This window comes from Neoarius graeffei, chromosome 25 (assembly GCF_027579695.1).
Source record: "Neoarius graeffei isolate fNeoGra1 chromosome 25, fNeoGra1.pri, whole genome shotgun sequence".
In the NCBI taxonomy this organism is placed as follows: Eukaryota; Metazoa; Chordata; class Actinopteri; order Siluriformes; family Ariidae; genus Neoarius; species Neoarius graeffei.
This window is the reverse complement of record NC_083593.1, coordinates 4562368-4586377: the sequence shown is the minus strand read 5'-3', so window position 1 is coordinate 4586377 and position 24010 is coordinate 4562368. Positions and strand designations below refer to the sequence as shown.

Below are 24010 nucleotides of genomic sequence, written 5' to 3'. Positions count from 1 at the left end.
TGGAGAGTCCAGCCCCTCTCGAGGAGCTGGGTTCCAGAGCCCAAGCTGTGCGTGGAGGTGAGCCCGACTATCTCTAGCCGGTACCTCTCAACCTCCCGCACAAGCTCAGGCTCTTTCCCCCCCAGCGAAGTGACATTCCATGTCCCAACAGCCAGCCGCTGTGTCCGGGGATCAGGTCGTCGAGGCCCCTGCCTTCGACTGCCACCCAATCCACATTGCACCAGTCCCCTACTGCTACCTCTGTGGGTGGTGAACCCACAGGAACTGAATGTGAACTGAACTGAATGTGTTAGGTTTTTTCCCTGTATGTTCTTTCATCGTGCGTGTGTGTGTAAAAGTCTCTCATGTCTTGTTTTCAGTTACCTGCTGCCCTTTATCTCCTCTACTCTGTGTGTGTGTGTGTGTGTGTGTGTGTGTGTGTGTGTGTGTGTGTGTGTGTAGAACCCAACATGGCGCAGTTTGGACTTTGCCATGCTCCCGGACCTGTTGGACACATCGGTGTCGTGTTTTGTGGTTCGGATTTGGGGCGGACGAGAAGAACAGTACCAACTGCTGATAGAGTGGAAGGTGAACTTGGATGGCCTGAGATACACCGGACAGCAGGTACGGTACGACTGGGAGAGGGGGAGAAGTTTGGAAAAAAGTACCTTAATTATATTCTATCTCTTTTAGGGTTGGGCGGTATCCAAATTCTGATACCTTTAAACCGTCTGTGTTTTCCCGGGGTATACGGTATTACCGAGAAAAAAATAATATTTTGTTTCGGCCTACTGTGTAACGTGCGCCTATACCGGCGGACCTTGTCCAGACCTGCGCCTATGCCTCAAATGTACTATTTAAAAGCAGCATAGCGAATTATGTGCATTGTGGTATGGATTAAGCAGCAAAGCGAATTTTGTGCATTGATGAATGGATTAAGAGATATTTCAAAGCATCACGCAACTCTTCCTTCATCTTGAAAATAGCATTCAACTGTCGTTTACACATGTCTGCGTTGAAACGCCATTTGCAGCACTATTTCACCTGCTCCATCAAAAAAAAGTACACGATGAGCAGGATCATACCCTTTCAAGCATGGGAAATAAAAAAAGAAAAAGAATCAACCAACACCCAAGTCCGTTTAGACTGCGCGATAAACCATATTCTTCAGCGCAAATGAGGCGAACCTAATTCAAATGCGTGATAGCTGCACAAGGCAAAATCATATGGGCCCACGTCATGCCATGGCGGGGAAATTAATAATCAAATGGCCTTACCTTGCTTAAAACGTTGTCTTGATCACATAACTCCTTACAATTATTCCACTTAAATCCATACGGTTTAACACACCCAACAAAGATAGCAAGCGCATTGCTAATTCCCACCAGAAACCTAACAGTTTACGCTACGATGTTTTCTTCCGTTTCTTCAGTAGATGACATTTCAAACGTTTATTACCCACATCCCAAATGTCATACGTTATATTATTTTACCTTGTTGTTACTCATGTAACCTACTCAAAACACAACTCATTGGAGAGATCTCGTGGAAGTGGAGTACCCCAGGCTATGGTGTGCCTTAGGGGACATATTAGATTTTTCGTTTGGTTTGAAACCAAAATACTGCCACACCGCCGATGTTGTATTTTTTTTTTTTTGCCACGAACTCGTTATCTTGACTTGCCATCTTTCAACCGCGGTCTCAGTCTCTCTTTTTTTTTTTTTTTTTTTTTTTAGATAGGACAGTATAGAGAGACAGGAAATGAGCGGGGGAGAGAAAGACGGGAAGTAACCTCGGGTCGGAATCGAACCCGGGTCCCCGGATTTATGGTACGGTGCCTTAGCCATCTGAGCCATGACACCCCCGGTCTCAGTCTCTTGCGAAGCTTTCTGTCAGACTGCAAATGTCACACAGGGTTGCCATGGTAACAACAAACAACCCTGCACGCGATGAGAACTACTTTAGGAAATTGATAGAATTAGTGCAAATACGATCACACAGTTATTCGGAATGATCTTCAATTTATTATTTTATATTATGACCTCATGTACTCCATATTTATTTAGATATTATGTATTTTTTTAAAATGACGGTAATGAGACCGATACCGTTGGTACTTTTGGATACCTCGGGATACCTTCTTACCGTAATACCGCCCAACCCTAATCTCTTTATCTACATTTTTTTTTTTTCTTCCAATCCCTCACTCTATCTTCACCCCTGTCTTGCTCTCAGATCCGCTCCCGGTGTCCGAATGAGATCATATTTGGGCTGAATGACGGTTACTATGCAGCAGATTTGGATCAGAAGGTAACGCCTCACCTGGTGATGCAGCTGCTCTGAGTTCCGTGTCGTATTCAGTGTTGATGTGGTGTAGACGTTCTCCTCGTGTGTGTGTGTGTGTGTGTGTGTGTGTGTGTGTGTGTGTTCAGGAGAACTCTGAGAGGAAGAAGAACTCCTTACTGCAGGTGGACCAGAGCTCTGTGAGGAACTCGTACAGCGTCTTCTCCCTGCTCAGGTACGGCCACTGATCCAGAGTCAGTCTCACCTGTACTATGTTCTGCTACACGGTCCCTGTATTTGGTCACTATACTGTGTTGATGATGATTTTCCTTCGAGTACGCTTCAACAAAGCTCATCTAGTGCACGTGGCCAGTTCTCTCCTAGAGCATGGGACCAGTGACCTTTGTTTACATGTAGCCTTCGTGACTAAACCTTACCGTTAATAAAAGAAAATAGGTCTGCACACTGCTGGATACGCTCCAAAAAATAAACTTTATTTAATTAAAACAAGCAACGTTTCGTTCACCCTGGATCTTCATCAGGCCTGATGAAGATCCAGGGTGATCGAAACGTTGCTTGTTTTAATTAAATAAAGTTTATTTTTTGGAGCGTATCCAGCAGTGTGCAGACCTATTTTCTTTTATTGTCTGACATTTTTGTCTGGCACCTGCAAAGAGTTTTTGGATGTGCGCACTCTACTCAAACGATTAAACCTTACCGTTACACTTCGCTTTGATGGTACGCTCTGTTAAAAAGGCATTCTAGTGCACTTCAGCAGAGCTCATCGACTCTGCATGCTGGTGGGGTTTTGGGGTTTTTTTTTTTTTTTTTTTTCTTTTCCTCCTCCTTCCTTTCCTCAGGCACTTGGCCAATTCTATTCCTGTTGCATCTCAGGTGCTTCAGCAAACCCTGTGTATCACACTTCAGCAAAGTGCTTGTAGTGCTCTCAGCTAGTCGACCTTCTAGTGTACACCACGTCCCTCTGTTACCCCTTTTCCACCAAATCAGTTCCAGGGCTGGTGCTGGTTCACAACTCGTTCAACTTGCAAGCCAGCTGAGAACCAGTTTGCTTTTCCATAGCTCGCGGTGCTAAGGGAAGCCACGTCATTACGTCGCTGTATACGTCAGTTACGTCGCTACGTTTGCATAAACCTTGGCGTGAATATCGAAGCAAAAACATCACGGAAGAAGCAGCAGCAGCAACAATAATAATAATAATAATAATGGCTGACTTTGCGTTTGTACAGCTGCTGCTTCTCATCGCTTAAAAATGGTGATCTTTCGCGGTCTTGTTATTGTTGTTGGTCTTAACAACTCCACCCCCCTGCTGACGTAAGCGGTTCTTTCCTCTGGCCCAGCAGAGAGTTGGTGCTAGCCTGGAACCGGTTTTTCTGGCCCCACAGCCAGTTCTTTGTCAGTGGAAACAGAAAACCCGGTTCCAAACTAAGCACTGGCCCCGAACCAGCCCTGGAACTGCTTTGGTGGAAAAGGGGCAATAGTGCCCTTGTAAGTCCTGTGTGTGCTGCTGTACCTCTTTCCTCCACTAGATGGCAGCGTTACACTTTAACATGACTGAACTCCTTCAGCAAAAGGGAACAGTTGCCCAGTGCAATATCTCTCTCTCTCTCTCTCTCTCTCTCTCTCTAAAACAGAGTGAAGCCTAAAGGCTGTTCTGTCAACAGGATAAAATTTTTTATTTATTTTTTTAAATCCAGTTACACACACACACACACACACACACACACACACACACACACACACTTTTTTTTTTAATTTTACATGTGCAGGTGAGTTCTTGTTTTGGGGAATGTCCCTGTGTGTGTCCTGTCTTGTCTCCCCACCCCTTATCCACACAGACACACACTCTCTCTTTCTCTCTGATTGACTGATTATTTTACGCTGCTCTGTAGTTTGTAATATACGGTGTGTGTACATGAGGAAGCCCTAATTGAGGGTCTGTACCGTATCTTGGCTTTAGTTTGTTTTACACATTCAAAACACACACATGTGAGAGAGACAGACAGAAATGGAGAGAGAGGTGTGTGTGTGTGTGTGTGTGTGTGTGTCTGATTGCTCACGTGTCGTTTTCGCTCAGTGAGACACAGGGCAGAGAAGCGAATGAAACGACTCGTTAAATAAGACGGCCGTTTCCTGTCCGTGTGTGATTTACGCTCTGCCACTGAGGGATCATGGGATACGAGTGGCTCGGCGCTGAACTCACTCCGGCACCGACCGCGTGCGTTTTTCTCCCCATCTGATTTTTATGGGAACGTTGTATCTGTACATAAACCGCTTACAAGTCCCTGTGAATTAGCTGTTGCTATAGAAACAATGACGTATTACAACGAGCGCATTTAATATGAAGCTGCACGTTTTTCAGAGCTGCTGTTCTCGGAAATTAATCAACACCAATCAGAATCCAACTAATAATGTTTGTGCTTTCGTCCTTCACCTCTGTATTTGTGGCGCTGGTTGTGTGTGTGCGGATCATAATGGAGTTCAGACTGGGGGTTTTGCTGCTCTGTCGCTCTTTGATCTCCCCCTGACAGCTGTGTTTCTGCTCTTTAGGAGTGGAGTAGGAGATCCTCTCTGCTTTAACAAGGCCTTTGATCTCGTTAAGCCTCTCATCTGTCTTTCCTCTCGCCATCTCTCCATCTTTCTCTTTTTTGAATCATGCACTTTTTTTTTTTGTTAAGTGCATTCTTTCTTTACAGGCCTGAAGAGCGCATTAGAGAAGCGTCTGTGCTGTAAACGTACGCCCCCTGAACCTTTGTTTCCGCGATGTTTCCGTAGCAGCATGATGTCATCAGAAAGCACGTTCTGCAGCATGAGACTGTAAATAAACAGCTGAGTGAATTAAACAGTTATTAGAATCACACTGATTTCCTAATTAGTGCTCGTTTTGTAATTTTGCATCTGAGCAAACCTCTATACTTTTTGCGCGTTTTTGTTTTTTCTGCCAGATGCATTTGCTCAGTGTTTGTCTCTAAATTAGAGTGGCTATGAGTGCTTTAGTTTATGGACCCAGACGGATTTAGATCTGTACTTAAAGTGCATATCCTGGACCAAATTAGACTGTCCCTTTACACACTCATCCAGAAGGGTAATTTTGCACAAGGCCATCTGTCTACAGCAGAAAAAACAAAACGCGTGTGGAAAAATCCCAAGGGAGTCTGGAGCCAGATTCGTGACGTTACCTGCGGAAGCGCCAGCAGGCCGAGCGAGCTTTGCACGGTTTCAGTGCACAGCCTGTGTAGACCAAGCGCTCTCATCATTTCTCTCTCGTTGTCCGGTCTTTTGGGAAACGATGAGTACTAATCCCATCATGATTGGTGTTGCTACACCCTCCTACGATACATCTGTTAACCATTTTAATAATTACGTGATAACATTGAAGAAATTTGCAGAAAACCACCAGGTCGTTTTCTCATAAACAAACCAGCGCTGACGTAGGATTCAGAAGGAGGCGTCCCGCATGTGACGCCACGAAAATCAATGTTTGCCGGGAAATCCAAATGCCGAGTTTTTTCAGAGGCGGACCAATTCGCCTCAAATGGCTTGATTTCTACTGAATTGTTCTGGTATTGCACAAGGTAAAAAAAAATTGCAGAGAATGCAGAATATTACAGATATTTGCCCAAAGTTGAATATAAAATAGGAGAATTACATTGATCTTGTGGCGGCACGGTGGTGTAGTGGTTAGCGCTGTCGCCTCACAGCAAGAAGGTCCGGGTTCGAGCCCCGTGGCCGGCGAGGGCCTTTCTGTGCGGAGTTTGCATGTTCTCCCCGTGTCCGCGTGGGTTTCCTCCGGGTGCTCCGGTTTCCCCCACAGTCCAAAGACATGCAGGTTAGGTTAACTGGTGACTCTAAATTGAGCGTAGGTGTGAGTGTGAATGGTTGTCTGTGTCTATGTGTCAGCCCTGTGATGACCTGGCGACTTGTCCAGGGTGTACCCCGCCTTTCGCCCGTAGTCAGCTGGGATAGGCTCCAGCTCGCCTGCGACCCTGTGGAACAGGATAAAGCGGCTAGAGATAATGAGATGAGATGAGACATTGATCTTGCTCCTGAATTTACCCGTGATGTGCACTTTAAAGTACAGGAGCTGGGTCGACGCTGGAGTGTGTGTATCCGCAGTGTGTCACGCGGTCACACGTGTTCAGAAGAGACTCAGTTCAGCTGCTGTTTGATTTGTGCGCCTCCTGATTTTGTTTAGCTTTCTTTATTTGTGTTACAAAAACAAGTCGATGTCAGCAAGAGCATGAAATTAGAAAGGCGTGTAAAGATTCACTGAGTAAAACAGAACATGAAAGCGACTGCTTTTTTGGGGTCAGGAAAGTAGAAAAGAGTTGTGAGTTTACACCTGGACAGATGAAAGACCATGACGGTGACCAAAAACCAAACCTGCGCCATTTAGGTTTTGATTTTGTTCAGCTTATTCCTGACATTGTAGCTAGGACAAGAGAAATTGTACCTCGGACAGAAGGCACTGTAGCTCGGGCAGTGTGTGGAGGATAAAGGTGCCAATACATAGTTGAATAGAACGAAAGGCGTAGCGGTGAGGACAGGAGCATTTTGCTGAGCCGTTTTGCATGCCCCGCATTTCACTGATCATGGAGATAAATTAGCAGTACATTTATTATAGGTGCTAAATCGAAATAAAACCTTGAAGGTTTAAGTTCCTTTTATTTTGTTTTGTTTTGGGTAATATTCTGTATGTGTGAGCTCTTCTCGATTTTGTGGTTCATTTAATTGACATTTTTATGATAAATATTTACTGTAGTAATTTATAATCCTTCTCTGGGCCTCACTCATAAGAGGACCGGTTCTGTTTAGGTCTGGTTCCTTAAAAGCTCGATGCATGTGATACTGAATTGCAGAAAAAGCTGAGAGAAACGGGTTTGTTCGTAGCGATCTGGGTTTAGAATCCATGTTGGTGCGTTTTGTTTGTTTTTTCGAGTCCTAGCGAGTTGTACAGATGATTATCAGTCGTTAGGAATGACCTGCTGGATCCATGAGGACGTTATGAAGCTTGGTGTGTGGGTTGTGTGTGTGAGAATCACTTGTATTTAAGCAGGAGGTGAAGCTGTGTGTCGATACTCAGAAGGCAATATTTCAGTCTCTTCAGCCCACGAGTGTGTGTGTGTGTGTGTGTGTGTGTGTGTGTGTGTGTGTGTGTGTGTGTACATTTTACAAGTGATTTATGCGCTGCCAGAGTGATTATTAAGCCACGGGGGAAAACCCACACCGCCCTCAGTGTATTTAGCATAATCATGGCGAGCCCGAAGCGCAGGATTAAGCTCCTGTGTTTGTTTGAATATTAAAGTTTAAATGTTTGTCCCAGGCGTTGGCATTCAGGAGAAGAGTGAGTTCCTGTAACAGAATTATACATGCTGAAAAAACACAGGTGTGTGTGTGTGTGTCCGTTCTCAAATCTTGTGACGGTGACTTTTAAAAAAAGGAAACCGTGTAGGTGGTAGGTCTTTCATCAGTTAGACGATTTTATCACAACAGCCCTGGAGCTTTCCTTGGTAGGCTGCCTATTTAGTGAAGATAAACCCGGTCTCATTTGGAACTTTTAAATAAGGGAAGAATTTTTTTAGCGCACTTGTATTGGGCCATTTCAGTATCCTGTTCACCGAATGAAACCGATACGGCAGAGGAAATTTCACTATGATTGATTTAAGCTTTTAATTTTTACAGTCAGCTCGCTCACTGATCCTGAAGGCCAATGGTGACCTGCAAGATAATGAGCACATTAAAGGAACAGTCCACCGTACTTCCATAATGAAATATGTTCTTCTCTGAATTGAGACGAGCTGCTCCGTACCTCTCCGAGCTTTGCGCGACCTCCCAGTCAGTCAGACGCAGTCAGACGCGCTGTCACTCCTGTTAGCAATGTAGCTAGGCTCAGCATGGCCAATGGTATTTTTTGGGGCTGTAGTTAGATGCGACCAAACTCTTCCACGTTTTTCCTGTTTACATAGGTTTATATGACCAGTGATATGAAACAAGTTCAGTTACACAAATTGAAACGTAGCGATTTTCTATGCTATGGAAAGTCTGCACTATAATGACAGGCGTACTAACACCTTCTGTGCGCTTCGACAGCGCATTGATACCTTCACTCAGGAGTTGTACCTTTTTATATATATATATATCTCATCTCATCTCATTATCTCTAGCCGCTTTATCCTTCTACAGGGTCGCAGGCAAGCTGGAGCCTATCCCAGCTGACTACGGGCGAAAGGCGGGGTACACCCTGGACAAGTCGCCAGGTCATCACAGGGCTGACACATAGACACAGACAACCATTCACACTCACATTCACGCCTACGGTCAATTTAGAGTCACCAGTTAGCCTAACCTGCATGTCTTTGGACTGTGGGGGAAACCGGAGCACCCGGAGGAAACCCACGCGGACACGGGGAGAACATTCAAACTCCACACAGAAAGGCCCTCGCCAGCCCCGGGGCTCGAACCCAGGACCTTCTTGCTGTGAGGCGACAGCGCTAACCACTACGCCACCGTGCCGCCCATATATATATATATATATGTATATATATATATATATATATATATATATATATGACAGGATGGACGGACCAGGGCATTCGCCCGCCTGGCCGTGCCCGACGAGGAGCGCTCTCGGCCGGCTTGGGAGGCAGACGGCAGCCCCTCCTGGAAGTGTGGTTTTACCATGGGCCTCATGCGGAAAAATGACAAAGTCCCAATTTTACCATGGGGCTCGAGTTGTACCAATTTTTTTTTTTTTAGACAGGGCGGACGGACCAGGGCATTCGCCCGCCTGGCCGTGCCCGAAGAGGAGTGAAGGTATCAATGCGCTGCCGAAGCGCGCAGAAGGTGTTAGTACGCCTGTCATTATAGTGCGGACTTTCCATAGCATAGAAAATCGCTACGTTTCAATTTGTGTAACTGAACTTGTTTCATGTCACTGGTCATATAAACCTATGTAAACAGGAAAAACGCGGAAGAGTTTGGTCGCATCTAACTACAGCCCCAAAAAATACCATTGGCCATACTGAGCCTAGCTACATTGCTAACAGGAGTGACAGCGCGTCTGACTGACTGGGAGGTCGCGCAAAGCTCGGAGAGGTACGGAGCAGCTCGTCTCAATTCAGAGAAGAATATATTTCATTATGGAAGTACGGTGGACTGTTCCTTTAAATAGTAGCTGCTAAAGTTTGCTAGCTAATGTGTTAACCAGACTTAATTAGCTCACCATATCAGTTTCATGACATTACAGGCATTTAGCAGACGCTCTTATCCAGAGCGCAGTGTAAAACGTCCGCAGAGCAGCCTGGGGAGCAGTTTGGAGTTCGGTGCCTTGCTCAAGGGCGCTTCAGCCGTTCCTGCTGCTCCAGGGAATTGAACCGGTGACCTTTTAGTCCCAAAGCTGCTTCTCTAACCAGTGTTTCAGGTAGTGTGGTTTTTTTTTTAAAGCTAGTCAGCTAGCTATATTGCTTGTATGCAGCACATGTTACTTTCTAGCGAGTGTTCGTTATGGAAGTAGTATGATATTAATCTTGGGTAGTGTAGCATTAGCTGGCGAGCTGCGTTAATCGTGTGTAGGGTGGGACGCTCTGTTAGAGGGACGGTTTGTTTGAGTCCTGCTTCGCTAAGCAAGAGAAACACTATGCCAGAGAACACTGCGTCCACTTTTCATTAGTACGATGCTGCTGTGGTTTGGGACGGAGGTCTCGACCGAGCGGTAGCGGAGTCAAACAGTGATGAGCTTCTGACCACTTTACTTAACTGTGTTTGTGTCACACTGCAGACGTGTGTGTGTGTGGAGGGGGTCAGCATGTGTTAGAAGTTCTCCTGGTGTGTGTGTGTGTGTGTGTGTGTGTGTGTGTGTGTGTAATGCTGATGAAGAACAGAGTGTATTCTGTGTTCCAGATGTTGCCTCTGTCTTTGTGTCTCTTTCTTTCACTCTGTTTGATTTCTGTTTCATAACACAAACAAGGCTGATTATTTATTTGGCTAATAGAAAGACAAACATACGCCCACCCCATGTCCAGGGTTTTTTTTTTTTTTTTTTTTGGTGTGTGTGTCCATGCAGTCATTCCAGCAGCTCTGGGATGAATTAATCCATGTATAAGGTCGGAGTTAATGTTTCCGTGTTTACGACTAGATGTTTTTTCCTCTCAGCTGAAGGTAAACATGGGAAAAAATGATTATTTAACAACTAAACAGAATTACGAAGGTCAAACGGGTGCACGCACACGCAAAAGGGGGACACACAGGAAGTGATGCATGATGTGGCAATGAATGACTGGGTAAAATCACAAGTCCGTGGCATGTAGCAGTGACGGGTGAAATAATTGCTAGCAGCGTGAAGTGGGTGGGTACAGAATTAAACTGCTCTCAACTTTAAGGTGTTGCGATTATCAGTGGGATTGAAAGGATACCGTTGACTAACATATGACGCCAACACAGAGTTCCCCAAAAGGTTTACCGTAAAGAAACCACGTCCATGACTTTGGTCCCTACGTCAAAATGGTGTGTAAGAGATGCGATGAAATCACGTAACCACACGATATAACTTACAGGACTTGATCTCCTGCCAGAATGTGATTCTTACACCAAGACTTGTGATTTTGGTGAAATATTTAGCCTGCCATTTTCATCAAGGTTTATCTGACTTTTGAGAAGAAGAATCCGTGATTGTAGCGGATTCAGTTAACTTGTCAGACAGACTGAAATGTGCCATAAAGCCTGACGGGGAGCTGAGAAAGATACGACTTTGATCTATAAATTGTACGGTCTGTAAACTGGGATAACGTACTGTAAATAAAATGAGGCCACACCTCCTTTCACTGAGACTGATGAAAAGATACGGAGGCCATGCCTCCTTTCACGGAGATTGAAATGGAGCTCTTATCCTCCAAAAGGGTCATTCCGTGCCAACTCACCTGGGATCCCCAGGTCACCCTCTCAGATTTTGCTGGAAAAATTCCTAAATGTAGATCTATATGTTTCTACACTCTCTGCAAATTATTAGCTTTCAATTCCTCATAGTTTCCGAAAAACAGGCCTTTGAAATTTGACCCCCAAAAAGCTAAATTTGCAAAACGTGCTTTCTTCCAACTTCAGGAGCTTATAATTTTAAAATGGATTAAACCTGGAAGCCAATATTGCAGATATTTACTAAATGGCATCCATATTTTTCAATTATGCCATCAGTTAGGCTGCGTTCACACTGCAGGCTGAAGTGACTCAAATCCGATCTTTTCGCCCATATGTGACCTGTATCCGATCTTTTATTGACAATATGAACGACACAGATCCGATTTTTTTTTTTTCAAATCCGACCCAGGCCGTTTGGATATGTGGTGCTAATTCCGATTCCTATCCGCTCTTTTCATATGCGACTTCAGTCTGAACCGCCAGGTCGCATTCATCCGACTTACACGTCATCAACAAGCCACAAACGTCACTATTCTGCGCTGAAGTAGGCGGCGGGTCTCTCAAAAAAGTTACAACAACATGGCGCATAATCACGGGCGCAGATAGAGGGTGGGACGAGTCATATTTAAATTCACCTCGTTCGGTCCCCCCCACTTATAGGGAGGAAAAACCGTCTATGCTGTCTGTCTTTGCATAAGGCAAACCTCACGGAAAAATCAAAAGACTAATTACCATTCGGTTTATTGAGGTGCACAGCAGTGTATACATAGTTGCAACAACTCACATAAAACAAAACAAAGACTGATATTCGGTTGGTTGAGCTGCGCAGACTGCACAGGTTGCGAGCTCGAGCTTGGTTGCTATGGTTACTAACAACAAGTTTGACAGGCATATCGGGGTTGGGGTTGGTTTGCTGGCAGCTTTGTCCCCCCCAGTTTTTTGTCCCTCCCAGTTCAAAAAACGTATCTGCGCCCCTGCGCATGACATCAGTGCGAGGGACGCTTCGGGCTGTGAAGGTTCTGAATCTTCTCAATGGAAGGACGCAGAGGTTAGGGAGCTGATTTCCATTTGGGGGGATGCAGCTATTCAAGCTAGCATGAGTCATACCGCAACCGGGCGGTTTTACTTCCGTAAACACTGGCCATGCTCACTGCGTGTGACGTCGTCGTATCCTGCAATGCACATGCGGAACACTTTTAGGTCGCTTTTCGTTCATACTGAGGATCACATACAAGTCGCATATATTTGTTAATGTGAACGACCTCACAAAAAAATCGGATTTCACAAAAAAATCGGAATTGAGCATTAAGCCTTGCAGTGTGAACGTAGCGTTAGCCTCTGGGATGCTTATTTATCACTCTATAGGAAGCCAAAAATGGCTTTTTGGCCAAAATGAGCTAAAATAGGGTGTAACTATAGGAGCCATTCTGGAAAAATGGATCAACTCAGACTTTTCTCCTCATAACACAGTAATTATATGGTCATTATCTGTTCATAGGTACATTTTTTCCAGGATAACACTGTTAGGTGATGAATTACAAAAGTTTTAACATAAGCCCATCTCTCCGAGGGCCCAAAATAGCCCATTTTTGCCCCCCAGTTTGACCATGTGGCTAGGGGTTCAGGATCTTCATTTTTTTTCTAGATATTGTCTCTTATAGGATGTATCTACTGACCAAATTATTTTAACGAACACCCATGGCTTCATATTTAAATCAATTTTTATGTACACAAACGTTTTATGATATTTATCAGCTTATAGGCCTGAACTGGAACTATCCTGGACAGAGGTACTACGGAGTTTTATAAGCTGCCATAAAACAGTTTAGATTGTTGTATCAGAATACCTCTAGAAAATGTTTATTTGAGTAGCATCTCATTTCTTTACGACATACAGATGCACACATGTACACTCTATATAATATGCATGTATACAAAGACAGAGTCATTTTTACCACTTTTAGAAAACTCCTTAATGCCATTTTCATCTGTCCTGACTCTTAATATCCAGTATTAAAATGTGCATAATGTTACATCTTAGAAAACAGATCTTGAACATGCTTAAAGTCATGCTGTGACAGTTGATACTGACGTCCTCCAGATTTTATGTCGGGGGGCCTCAACCACACAAAGAATGTCCAGACAGACAGGCTGACTCTGCTGTCCCTAGACTGTCACTCCATCTGGTGGTGTATGCCATAACTAACATGACTTCAGTAAACTGTTAAAGTACTGTTGGACAGGTTTTTAAATAAAACTCCAAACATCAGGGATGTGATTTTTCCGCGAATTCGCGGAATTCCGCTTTTTTCACCTCAAAATTTGAAAAAAAATTTTTTTTTCCGATTTTTCGCTCAAAAATCCGCATTCGTATCCTATTCGTTCCGACTTTCAGTAATTCCGTCATTGAGATGAAACGAGGTACGTGATTGGCCCATCGCTCTGTAACAACCAATGAACGCGCTTGTTAGATATCTGTACGCAAGCTCGCTTCAGACAAAGAGTTGAAAGATGGCAGCCTCCGTGATCGAGCGTAAAGATGCAAATTGAGTTAAAGAAATCGACAGAATAGTGAAAAACAAGTTCCACTGGGAATAGTTGGAGACAGAGGTTGCTACAGACGTTGGACATAAGTTGGACATTTGTTCAGCGATTTCGTTCTTTGGGGAGAGGGCAGAGGTCTCTGGCTGTCAAGTTTGGGGATGCTGGGACCTCCCCTGCCCGAGCTACGAGCGTGCAAAGTCGGGCTGGAGCCCGGGATAGAAACGAAACCTAAGTGAGTGAACACAGTAGTTTTGAATATCCTTAAGTGAGTGAACACTGTGGAGTTATGATTATCCTTTGGTGAGTGAACACTATAGAGTTATGTATATGAAGTTGACATTGCTAGAGTAGAAACTGCAGAAAAAAAGTGACTGATCTGCTGGAACTGGACATGGATGCTCGCATCTCTTTTCTTTGAGAGTTCCTGAAGACTTGTGGATGAATTCTTATGTTGCATCATGTTTGTTTGAAAAGGCACATTTAGGTATGTTCAACTTCTACAGTAATTGAAAATATAAATTTTGTTTTTCCTTATACAATTTTCTATTTATTCTAATGCAGATGATTTAATTTAGAATAACATTTTTAGGTTTCATGGTTTGGGTTTTTGTCAGTTAAGAATCATTGAATTTACTATAGGGGCCCAGAGTTGCATGTTGACCATTAAATTGGCTTGAATTTGTTAATCATGACAAGTTTTTTCTTGTGTTTGCTTGCCATTTTAGTACAATTTTTAAGTCAGAAAACCCCAGAACCCAGGAGCTTCGGGGGGCTTCGCCCCCCTTGTCCCCCACCAGGGCACTGCCCTGGACCAGCTAGGGGCCTGTGGCCCCCAGACCCCCGGCTAAAATTTTCAGATAATTTCACCAGCCCCAAATCACATCCCTGAAACATGTATGGATCATGATTGAAACAATATATTTATGAATAGCAAAAGTACCTAACATTTATTACCAGTACTTTATGAGTAGAAGAATCAATGTTGTCACGTAACCTCACTTAAGGACCTCTTCATAAATAATTTCCAGTTTGGGCCAAATTGCCATTTTCAGTTTCCCATAGATAGAAAACTAAGCATTCTTCAGGCATTCTCATTCCAGAATATGAAGATGCGTATGCCAGTTTATAGATCTGTGCAGTATCACTTTTTTTTCTATATAGTTCTGTTTCAGATTTATAAGGTCCTGAATATGACAAAACAGTGATTTATGAAAAAAATGTTAATTTACATAAAAATTGATTTAAATGTGAAGCCATAGGTGTTCGCTAAAATAACTTGGTCAGTTGCTACATCTTATAGGAGACAATATCAAGAAAAAATTAGAAGATCCTGAACCCCTAGCCACATGGTCAAACTGGGGGGCAAAAATGGGCTATTTTTGGGCCCTCTGAGAGATGGGCTTATGTTAACTTTTGTAATTCCTCACCTAACAGTGTTATCCTGGAAAAAATGTACCTATGAACAGATAATGACCATATAATTACTGTGTTATGAGGAGAAAAGTCTGAGTTGATCCATTTTTCCAGAATGGCTCCTACGGTATAGTTACACCCTATTTTAGCTCATTTTGGCCGAAAAGCCATTTTTGGCTTCCTATAGAGTGATAAATAAGCATCCCAGAGGCTAACTGATGGCATAATTGAAAAATTTGGATGCCATTTAGTAAATATCTGCAATCTTGGCTTCCAGGTTTAATCCATTTTAAAATTATAAGCTCCTGAAGTTGGAAGAAAACACGTTTTGCAAATTTAGCTTTTTGGGGGTCAAATTTCAAAGGCCTGTTTTTCGGAAACTATGAGGAATTGAAAGCTAATACTTTGTAGAGAGTGTAGAAACATATAGATCTACATTTAGGAATTTTTTTCAGCAAAATCTGAGAGGGTGACCTGGGGAGTTTCCAGAAATTTAGGTGAGTTGGCACGGAATGACCCAAAAGCTATTTTCGTTGCGGGTATTTTTTAAAATTTATTTATCGAAGTCTTTTTGCCATGCAACCCCTCACGTCGTCTTTTGATTGGCCGATAAGCAGCAGAAAAGCATGAAAGCTGATAAAACCCCATCAGATTGTTCAGACGATACGGCAGCCGATATCTGTGATCAGCACATCGCACTGTCCGAGACAGGAGGAGTGAGAATACAGGCAGATTTCACTCTGCACAAACGATTGAAAGCGTTACAAGTACAGAGATATGAGAGAGAGAGAGAGAGAGAGAGAGAGATGGAAAATAACCCCAAAAATCATAATGAAAGAATAGATTCAAGTCGACGAATATATTTAACTTGCAAAGTGCATAAAGGGAAAAATAAGGGAGAGAGAGAGAGAAGGAAGAATGCAAAGGGAAGACTGCAGGAAACACAATAGAATGACAGCTGAAAGAATGAATGGATGCAAGCAAATGTGTGTTTTGGTGCTTTACTGTGAGCTGTAAATAGATGATTGATTGATTTTAAAGTCCTCTCTCTCTCTCTCTCTCTCTCTCTCTCTCTCTCTCTCTCTCTCTCTCTCTCTCTCTCTCTCTGTCTCTCTCTCAGACTCCACACGGCTCAGAAGGCGATAAAGCAAACGCAGGTTACAGTTCAGAAAATCGGGAAAGAGATTGAGGAGAAACTCCGAACTACAGCAGCCTGTACAGAGCGGGTAACACACACACACACACACACACACACACACACACACACACACACACACGTGCACACGGACTGTAATTCCCCCATTTTTCAGTGGTGATAAAGTACACACACTGTACTGTGAGGCGTACGTGTGGAATGGGTTAGGATAGTGTGTGTGTGTGTGTTGTGCAGATCCTCATAAATATGTCATTAAATGCTCCAGCAGTTGGTCTCTTGTGTTTGGGAGGATTTAGCAGAGTTTAAAACAAAATCTCCCACGTCTGCGGTTCTGCTCTTCGGATAACAAATGACAGGAAAATGGATGAATAAATGGCAAGAGAGACGTGCAAAACAATGAGAAGGAAGAAAAGGAAAAAATAAAAAAAAATAGCAAAATGAAAAGATTTAGGAAAAAGGTAGAAGAAAAGCAAAGGGAAATATAAAAATATAGCTGCAAGCACTGATGAGGGGGCCAAAAGCCCAGCAGGCAGGATTCCTGCCGGCGCTCGTCACTGATGCATTTACTCCATTCGTGACAAAGAAAATTACTTGCAGTCATCATGGTGACTAACATGTTTCATTTTTTTGATTTTTAAAAAATTTTTTATAATTATCGTAAGTCATATTTTCTAGAAATCCCTCCACAAATCCCTACGTTTGCTGAAACCCGACCGCAGTGATCAGTGGTGGGAAGCCAGAGTGTAAACAACGAGCGTGTGCTTGTGACCCAATAAAAATCGACTACACGTAATGACCAAAGAGGCACCAAGCTTTTGACCAATCGCAGTGCGTCTTAATCAGCCTGTTGCAGTGCTGTAATTATCTCTGCGTGAACCAAGCAATGGTGCGGTCTAAGCTGGCGAAGGTTTTTGGGCGAGCTTCTTCAAGCACTGACGATGATTTCAGGGCCAAAACCGCCACAGGGGAGGCGCACTCTGAGCCCCTACTGTCCCCGAGCACATCGGACAGTGTCAGGTTTAAAAAAAAAAAAAAGTGAAAGTGCTGTCGGCTGCAGCAAAAGACTGAAGGGGAGCTATGTTTTGGGCAGCATGATGTGTTGAGTTCCTGTGGCTAACGTATGATGAAAAATACAGTAATGTTCAGCTTGTAAATCGACTTTTGTTCCAAGATTCTTCTTGACTCTGTTCGGAAGCATGCTAATACAAAAGACCACAAGCAGGCTCGTACTAATGAAGGAAGTTTAGGGTCAACGGACCAGGCTGTTGGGGGAGAGGCACGAGTCTGAGAGTGGAGCGCTTGTGGAAGCTATGAAAACTGTATTATCTGGCTGAGAAAAATCGTCCTAATTCGGACTTTGACTTGGTAGACTTTCAGATCGCCCAAGGTGTTGAAGGCTTGCAAGATCTTCATGTTGTTCAGCATACTAACTGTAGCCATGACCGTTCTATTGGAGAATTTCAGCAAGCCATGGCTAAGGCTGTGGTTGAATGAACTTTGTGACTCTGGGATGTTTGGAATTATCCTGGATGAGTCAACAGACGGGGCAACTCAAGAAACTTGAATCATCTTTGTAAAACACTGTACACATGGTCATGTGAAAACTGAATTTCTCTGTCTCGCAGATCTTTATCGTGGTACCGCTGGTGCAATATGTCAAGCTGTTGTTAATATGGGTTTAGATATGAAGAATTGTGTTGCTGTTGCTCCCGACGGGGCCTCTGTAACGGTAGGAACCCACTCGGGTGTCACCACGAGGTTGAAGCATCGCCCACAAGCTTAGTCTTGCGGTTTCTCAAGCTGCCCCGTACCTGGACACTTACCAGGAGACCCTCACTGTTATTTACAAACACCATTATGTTTGCAAGTGTCAAACGACTTTTAAAGTAGTATTTGAACAAGCACAAATTAAATTTAAGCAGGTGTTTGACACGAGGCGACTCTTTTGAAGGGCCTGTGGAGGCTGTCCTTAGAAATTTGAGCCCACTTATCTCTGCCTTGCTCCAGCATCAAGATCAAATGGGTGTAGCTCCAACTCCCTGATGTCCTCACCTTGGTTGGTTCACTGTGTAGGGTTTTTCCAGGAAAAAAACCCAACAACTTGGATTTCTCTCAGGCACACGGATCTCTCAATTCCTCAATCAGTGCCATTTCTGATTTGAAAGACAATCCCGGTATCAGTTTCCAGAGGTTTCTTGATGGTCTACCAGGGATCCGTAGAAGGGTCTTTCCATTGGGACGGTCATGCTATTGTTGACCAGTGTGGCAAGGAGAGCGACAGGTTTGAAAATGTGAATTGCTCTTTCCTTACCAGTCTCTGATCCAGATTCCCTCATGGGGATATCCTTGGGGTTTTTGTGATCTTTGATCCCTCAAACCTACCCCCTTACCTGCTGGGGACCTGGCCAGATATGGTAATGATGAAGTCAAGACCATCTGTAGTTACTTTGGTAGAAAGAGGGGTGAAACCCCAGAGGTGATGGATAGTGCTGCATTTAAAATCGAGTAGCCAACTTTCAAATATCAGATGAGTGCAGAATAGAGACATGTTCTTTGAAGTGTGCAGAGACATTCTTTGAGTCTTCTAACTTTTTTTTTTGGAGGACTGTCTACAGACCACCAAGTTTCTGTCCATTGCCCTGTGTATCTCTGTTACCAGTGTGGATTGTGAGAGAGGTTTCAGTAGATACAACCTCATCAAAACCACCACAAGGAACAGATTAGGAGTCAGAGTGCAGTCTTCTCATGAAGATCTCTCATGACACCACCTGTTCTGGGCATGGCAAAGTTTGACTTCAAGAAAGCTTTTGAATGCTGGGCCAACCCCAACAAAGCCAACTTTACAGGAAGGAGAATCAATAATTGGCCTTTAATTGAAAATGGCGTCCCGAGTCGATTGACCAGGCTTGGGGTCAATACATCAAAGCATTGCTGAGTTAGGAATTTGCTTCCTGTTTTTGTTTGGCTGTGATGGACAAACACTTGTGAAAATCGATAAACTAACAAAACTTTTGTGAGGCTTGGTCTGGAGATCCTGTGCTAAATTTCCTGTTAAGTTAATATTTTTTTTGATAAGATGCAAAATGGCAGCCGCTTCAGTTAGGTTGACATGACGTATTTTGATGCGTCTTCCCCTTGGGACCTCCCACGGTATCGCCAGACACAAGAACTACTTTTCTAAAGCAAACACAGCAACCGTTATTAGCCAAAATGGATTTTTGCTTGTTGCAGCACCACCTAGTGGTCAAATGGCACTTTTTTTTGCACTTATTCAAAATGCAAGTTGATGTACCAAGTTTGATTTTGATGCATCAGAACATTGCTGCGATATAGCCAAGCTGCTTTGCACCAAGGTCTGTTGTTTAAAGCGCTATAAAAATAAACTTGACTTGACTCGCTTCCTGTTTGATGGCTTTGCCACAGAGTTCAGTTGGCTGTTACAAACAGTTTTGTATGGAATCAATTTTGTGCCAAAATGTTCAGACAATACTTTTGAAATATCAAACAAAAATGACAAATCAAAATACAAAAAAAAGAAAAAAAAGTCAGTTTTTTTAGACTGGCAAACAAATTATTCGTGTAATCGTGCAAAATATCAGTCTATTACTCTTCAGAAACCTTTTATTTTTGTTCCGCGTCTTTCTCAGTTTTGTTTGGCGTAATTTATTTTGGTTGCGATTCCAGCTCTCTCGTTTGCGCTCCCTGACTTTTTGCTTGCAGTTTTGGCACAAACTTCACGTGTGGGCGGGCTGTCCAGGAATGCATTCCCATTGGCTAACTTGTGTTTGACTGACAGCTCCGCTCAGCCATTCCCTACTTGGATTCTTTTTTTTTTTTTTAAAGATATTTTTTGGGCTTTTTTTCACCTTTACTGGACAGGACAGTGTAGAGACAGGAAATGAGCGGGAGAGAGAGACGGGGAGGGATCGGGAAATGACCTCGGGTCGGAATCGAACCCGGGTCCCCGGACCCACGGCATGGCGCCTCATCCACCCGAGCCACGACGCCCCCCCCACTTGGATTCTGGCGGACTGTTTGACGAGTGACCGATCCATTGACGGTAAACAAGGATGGAGTGGACTTCAGTGGCAACTATGATATTGAATTTACACTTTGTTGAATTAATTCAATATCATAGTCGCCACTGAAGTCCACTCGATCCTTGTTTACCGTCAATGGATCGCTCACTCGTCAAACAGTCCGCCAGAATCCGAGTAGGGAATGGCTGAGTGTAGATGTCAGTCAAACACAAGTTAGCCAATGGGAACGCATTCCTGGACAGCCCACCCACACGTGAAGTTTGTGCCAAAACTGCAAGCAAAAAGTCAGGGAGCGCAAACGAGAAAGCTGGAATCGCAACCAAAATAAATTGCGTCAAACAAAACTGAGAAAGACGCGGAACAAAAATAAAAGGTTTCTGAAGAGTAATAGACTGATATTTTGCACGATTACACGAATAATTTGTTTGCCAGTCTAAAAAAAATTGACTTTTTTTTTCTTTTTTTTGTATTTTGATTTGTCGTTTTTGTTTGATATTTCAAAAGTATTGTATGAACATTTTGGCACAAAATTGATTCCATAGTTTTGCAGGATGAAAAGCAAGCAAACAAAATATTTGTTGAGGCTTCGTCTGAAGATCGTCTCTGCCCAGTTTCATGAAGGTCGGACAAAATTTGTGACCTCTAACGTTTTTAAGTGTTTTTTGAAAAACTCTAAATGGTGGAAAATCCAAGATGGTAGAAATTGGCCTCATGGAGTACGCTGAACTCTGCTTGAGCCAAGGAATCCACTGGTGCCTCACTTTTGAAAATTGGGCGTAGGGTGCATAAACGCATCTCCAAATTTTACTCGTTGATGGCGCTAGAGCACTCAAGGTGCAAAGGTGAAACTTCGTGGAAGGATTTGGGGACTGACCTTGGCCTTGATGGTTGTTGAAATAAAATGGAGAAATGGAGTAAATAACAAGAAACGAGGGGACAAAAGAGAAGTATGAGTGTTATAGTACGGCCACTGCATGTACCCCGCTGTAGTGCCAATGCACAAAGTTGGGCCAGTACTCAAGTGTCCACTTCTGATAATGCAGAATAGCATTATGTCTCTAATCTGATCTGTCTGCACCGTTGTAGCGCTTTATTGGGCACGAATGCTGACACTGGGTTTTGTGTTACAATTAGTGCTTGGATTTTAAATCCTCCTAAACTTCTTGAAAGCTCTGTTCTGTGTAACAGTTTTCTGGATCTTCAAGAAGAATAAATATTTCCAAATAATCGACGCACAGATCATGACCATGACGACAGTCACGATGATGGTGTAAAGTTTGAACGGAGCCCCGGAGCTCTTCAGTGTAGTTCATGCTGCTGTGCAGGAAATCACTGCACCTTTAACAGTTCGACTCGGAAACCCGATGGACGGGGACGATTCAGCTCTGTCGTGCCCTCTAGCGAACGCTGTTTTAATCCTCGACATGTTCGCAGTGAGCGTGTGAAGAATTCCAATTACGTCGGACCTACGTGCACATAAGTACACGTAGTTAAAGTGAAACATAGTTTGTGCCTTGACGTGTGTGTCGTGCCAGCAGCGTTGCTGTTTAGCACGCGAGTGTGTATCAGGGACGGTGTGTGTATCAGGGCTGATGAAGCCTCTATCATCACTTGCACACTGATAAGGAGCACAAGATTTTCACTTTGATCCTCATGACCGTCATCAAAATCTTCACCACAGTCACCTTCATCAACACACATCAAAGAGGTCAGAGTGAGGAAATCTCTCTCTCCTTTTCTAGAAGAAGGAACGTGAGTGTATGCAGTTGCGTATTGGTGTGTTACGAAGCGAGGTGGAGAGACAGAAGAAAGCTCTGCTGAGAGAGAGGGAGATGCTGCAGAAAGAGGGAGCACTGCTTCAGAAGAAAGGTGTGTATACACACACTCTGAGTCAGCGCAGTCACTGATGTCTGTGAAGATTCTCAGTCATCCAGGTCATGGTAAACTGTGGGTGGTAAAAGAGAGCAACTGGACTTGCCTGAAGACGTTTCACCTCTCATCCGAAAGGCTTCTTCAGTTCTGTCTGACTGGTAGGGAGCATCAGGTATTTATCCTCTCGTGGATGAAAAGCTCATCTAAAGCCTAGGTCACAACCGGACGTACGATTTTTTTGGCCGTGCAATTTTTGGCATTTCCCAAATCACTGCTTTTTTTTTTTTTTTTGTTCGTGGAGAAAGACGCACGTCCGCTGTAAGTTTGTCTTGCAACCTGAAAAAAACGTAAGCACCCGTAGAGTTTGTTTGACATGACAAAGAACCTCTGCGGCCGGTCTACGCCCATGTTTACATTAGACCGTATCAGCGGATCATCAGATTAACGTTTTTAAAACGATTCGTGTGCACACAGCAACACCAATACACGGATACGCTCGGCTCCGCAGGCATCCTGCGCTCCAAATCACTCCGCCCTGAACAGCGAGTGCCCTCTGGAGGGTGCGCACTCCGGCCTTGCGCAGCTCAGAGCGCGCGAGTGTAGTGCACAAGCTGTGATTCGGGACTGAGCCGCTGTGTGTGAGATCCCAGTGCATATCGGGCATGTGCGTCACTTACCACTTGCAAGTGGAAGGATGGCAAGCCTAAAGACAATCATAACTACACAATGGGCAGTATTTGCATCAGTATTTGCAGTATTTTCATACTTTTATACTCTTTAATGAAAGGTGATACAAGGCGGAAGTCCGCGCCGTTTTTCAGCAGTCGCGTCACATGACCAACACCAGCGAATCAGGAAGGTGGATGTCACAGTGACGTTGTCCAATGACGACGCCAGCTAGAGCTCAGCACAGCGTATTCGCGTATTCTCAATGTTTACACAGCACCGGACCAGACACGATCTGGATTGAATACGTGGACGCTGGCGGATTCCCGTTTCCAGGCGGTTTAACGTAAACGGACAGTGCATCCGCGAAGAAAACGAGACAGATACGGTCTAATGTAAACTTGGCCTTAGGCTCAAATCAGCACGTCACACGCACGCCCTCCGTGCGTTTCTTGCGTTTTTTGCACGTAGACCGGCCGTAGGAGCACGTACGGCCGGTTGTGACCGAGGCTTAAGGTGTCATTGAGTCATCCTGTTGGTGTGGGTCAACTGGGGGCTGGATGTGAACGGCCTCGAGAGTCGTTAGGATGATCAATGGATTGCCCGTTAGGATGATCAATGGAATGCTGATTCTCTCTGTCCTCCTGTGAGTCACTGAAAACAGCTGGATTGCACACCAAAACCCAGCTGTTTTCAGTGACTCACAGGAGGACAGAGAGAATCAGCATTCCATTGATCATCCTAACGACTCTCGAGGCCGTTCACATCCAGCCCCCAGTGACCCACACCAACAGGATGACACCTTAGATGAGCTTTTCATCCATGAGAGGATAAATACCTGATGCTCCGTACCAGTCAGACAGAACTGAAGAAGCCTTTCGGATGAGAGGTGAAACGTCTTCAAGCAAGTCCAGTTGCTCTCTTTTACCACCCACAGTTCGCAATCACTGATTTAATACACACCTGGAACATCCACACCCCCTGATTTTATCCTGGTACCTCAACACATGGCGTAGTTATCTGAATGGTACTAGACTTCTGTTGTCATGGTAACAAGAAAAAAAGTTATAGCTTTACTGGAGCATCCCCATAACGACGGTTACGTGACTTTTCGTTTGTACACGTCCTT

General features: G+C 44.0%; 1 protein-coding gene across 2 annotated transcripts in view; it reads left to right on the top strand.

The window, feature by feature from the left end:
- The window catches only part of uvrag (UV radiation resistance associated gene), a 107782-nt gene that overhangs the window by 18435 nt on the left and 65337 nt on the right, over positions 1–24010 (top strand). For both annotated transcript variants that reach the window (XM_060909138.1, XM_060909137.1), the window contains exons 4-8: positions 442–603; positions 2215–2289; positions 2412–2497; positions 16268–16373; positions 22086–22212. In XM_060909138.1, coding sequence (XP_060765121.1) covers positions 442–603; positions 2215–2289; positions 2412–2497; positions 16268–16373; positions 22086–22212 — 556 coding nt within the window. The remainder of the gene's footprint in view (positions 1–441; positions 604–2214; positions 2290–2411; positions 2498–16267; positions 16374–22085; positions 22213–24010) is intronic.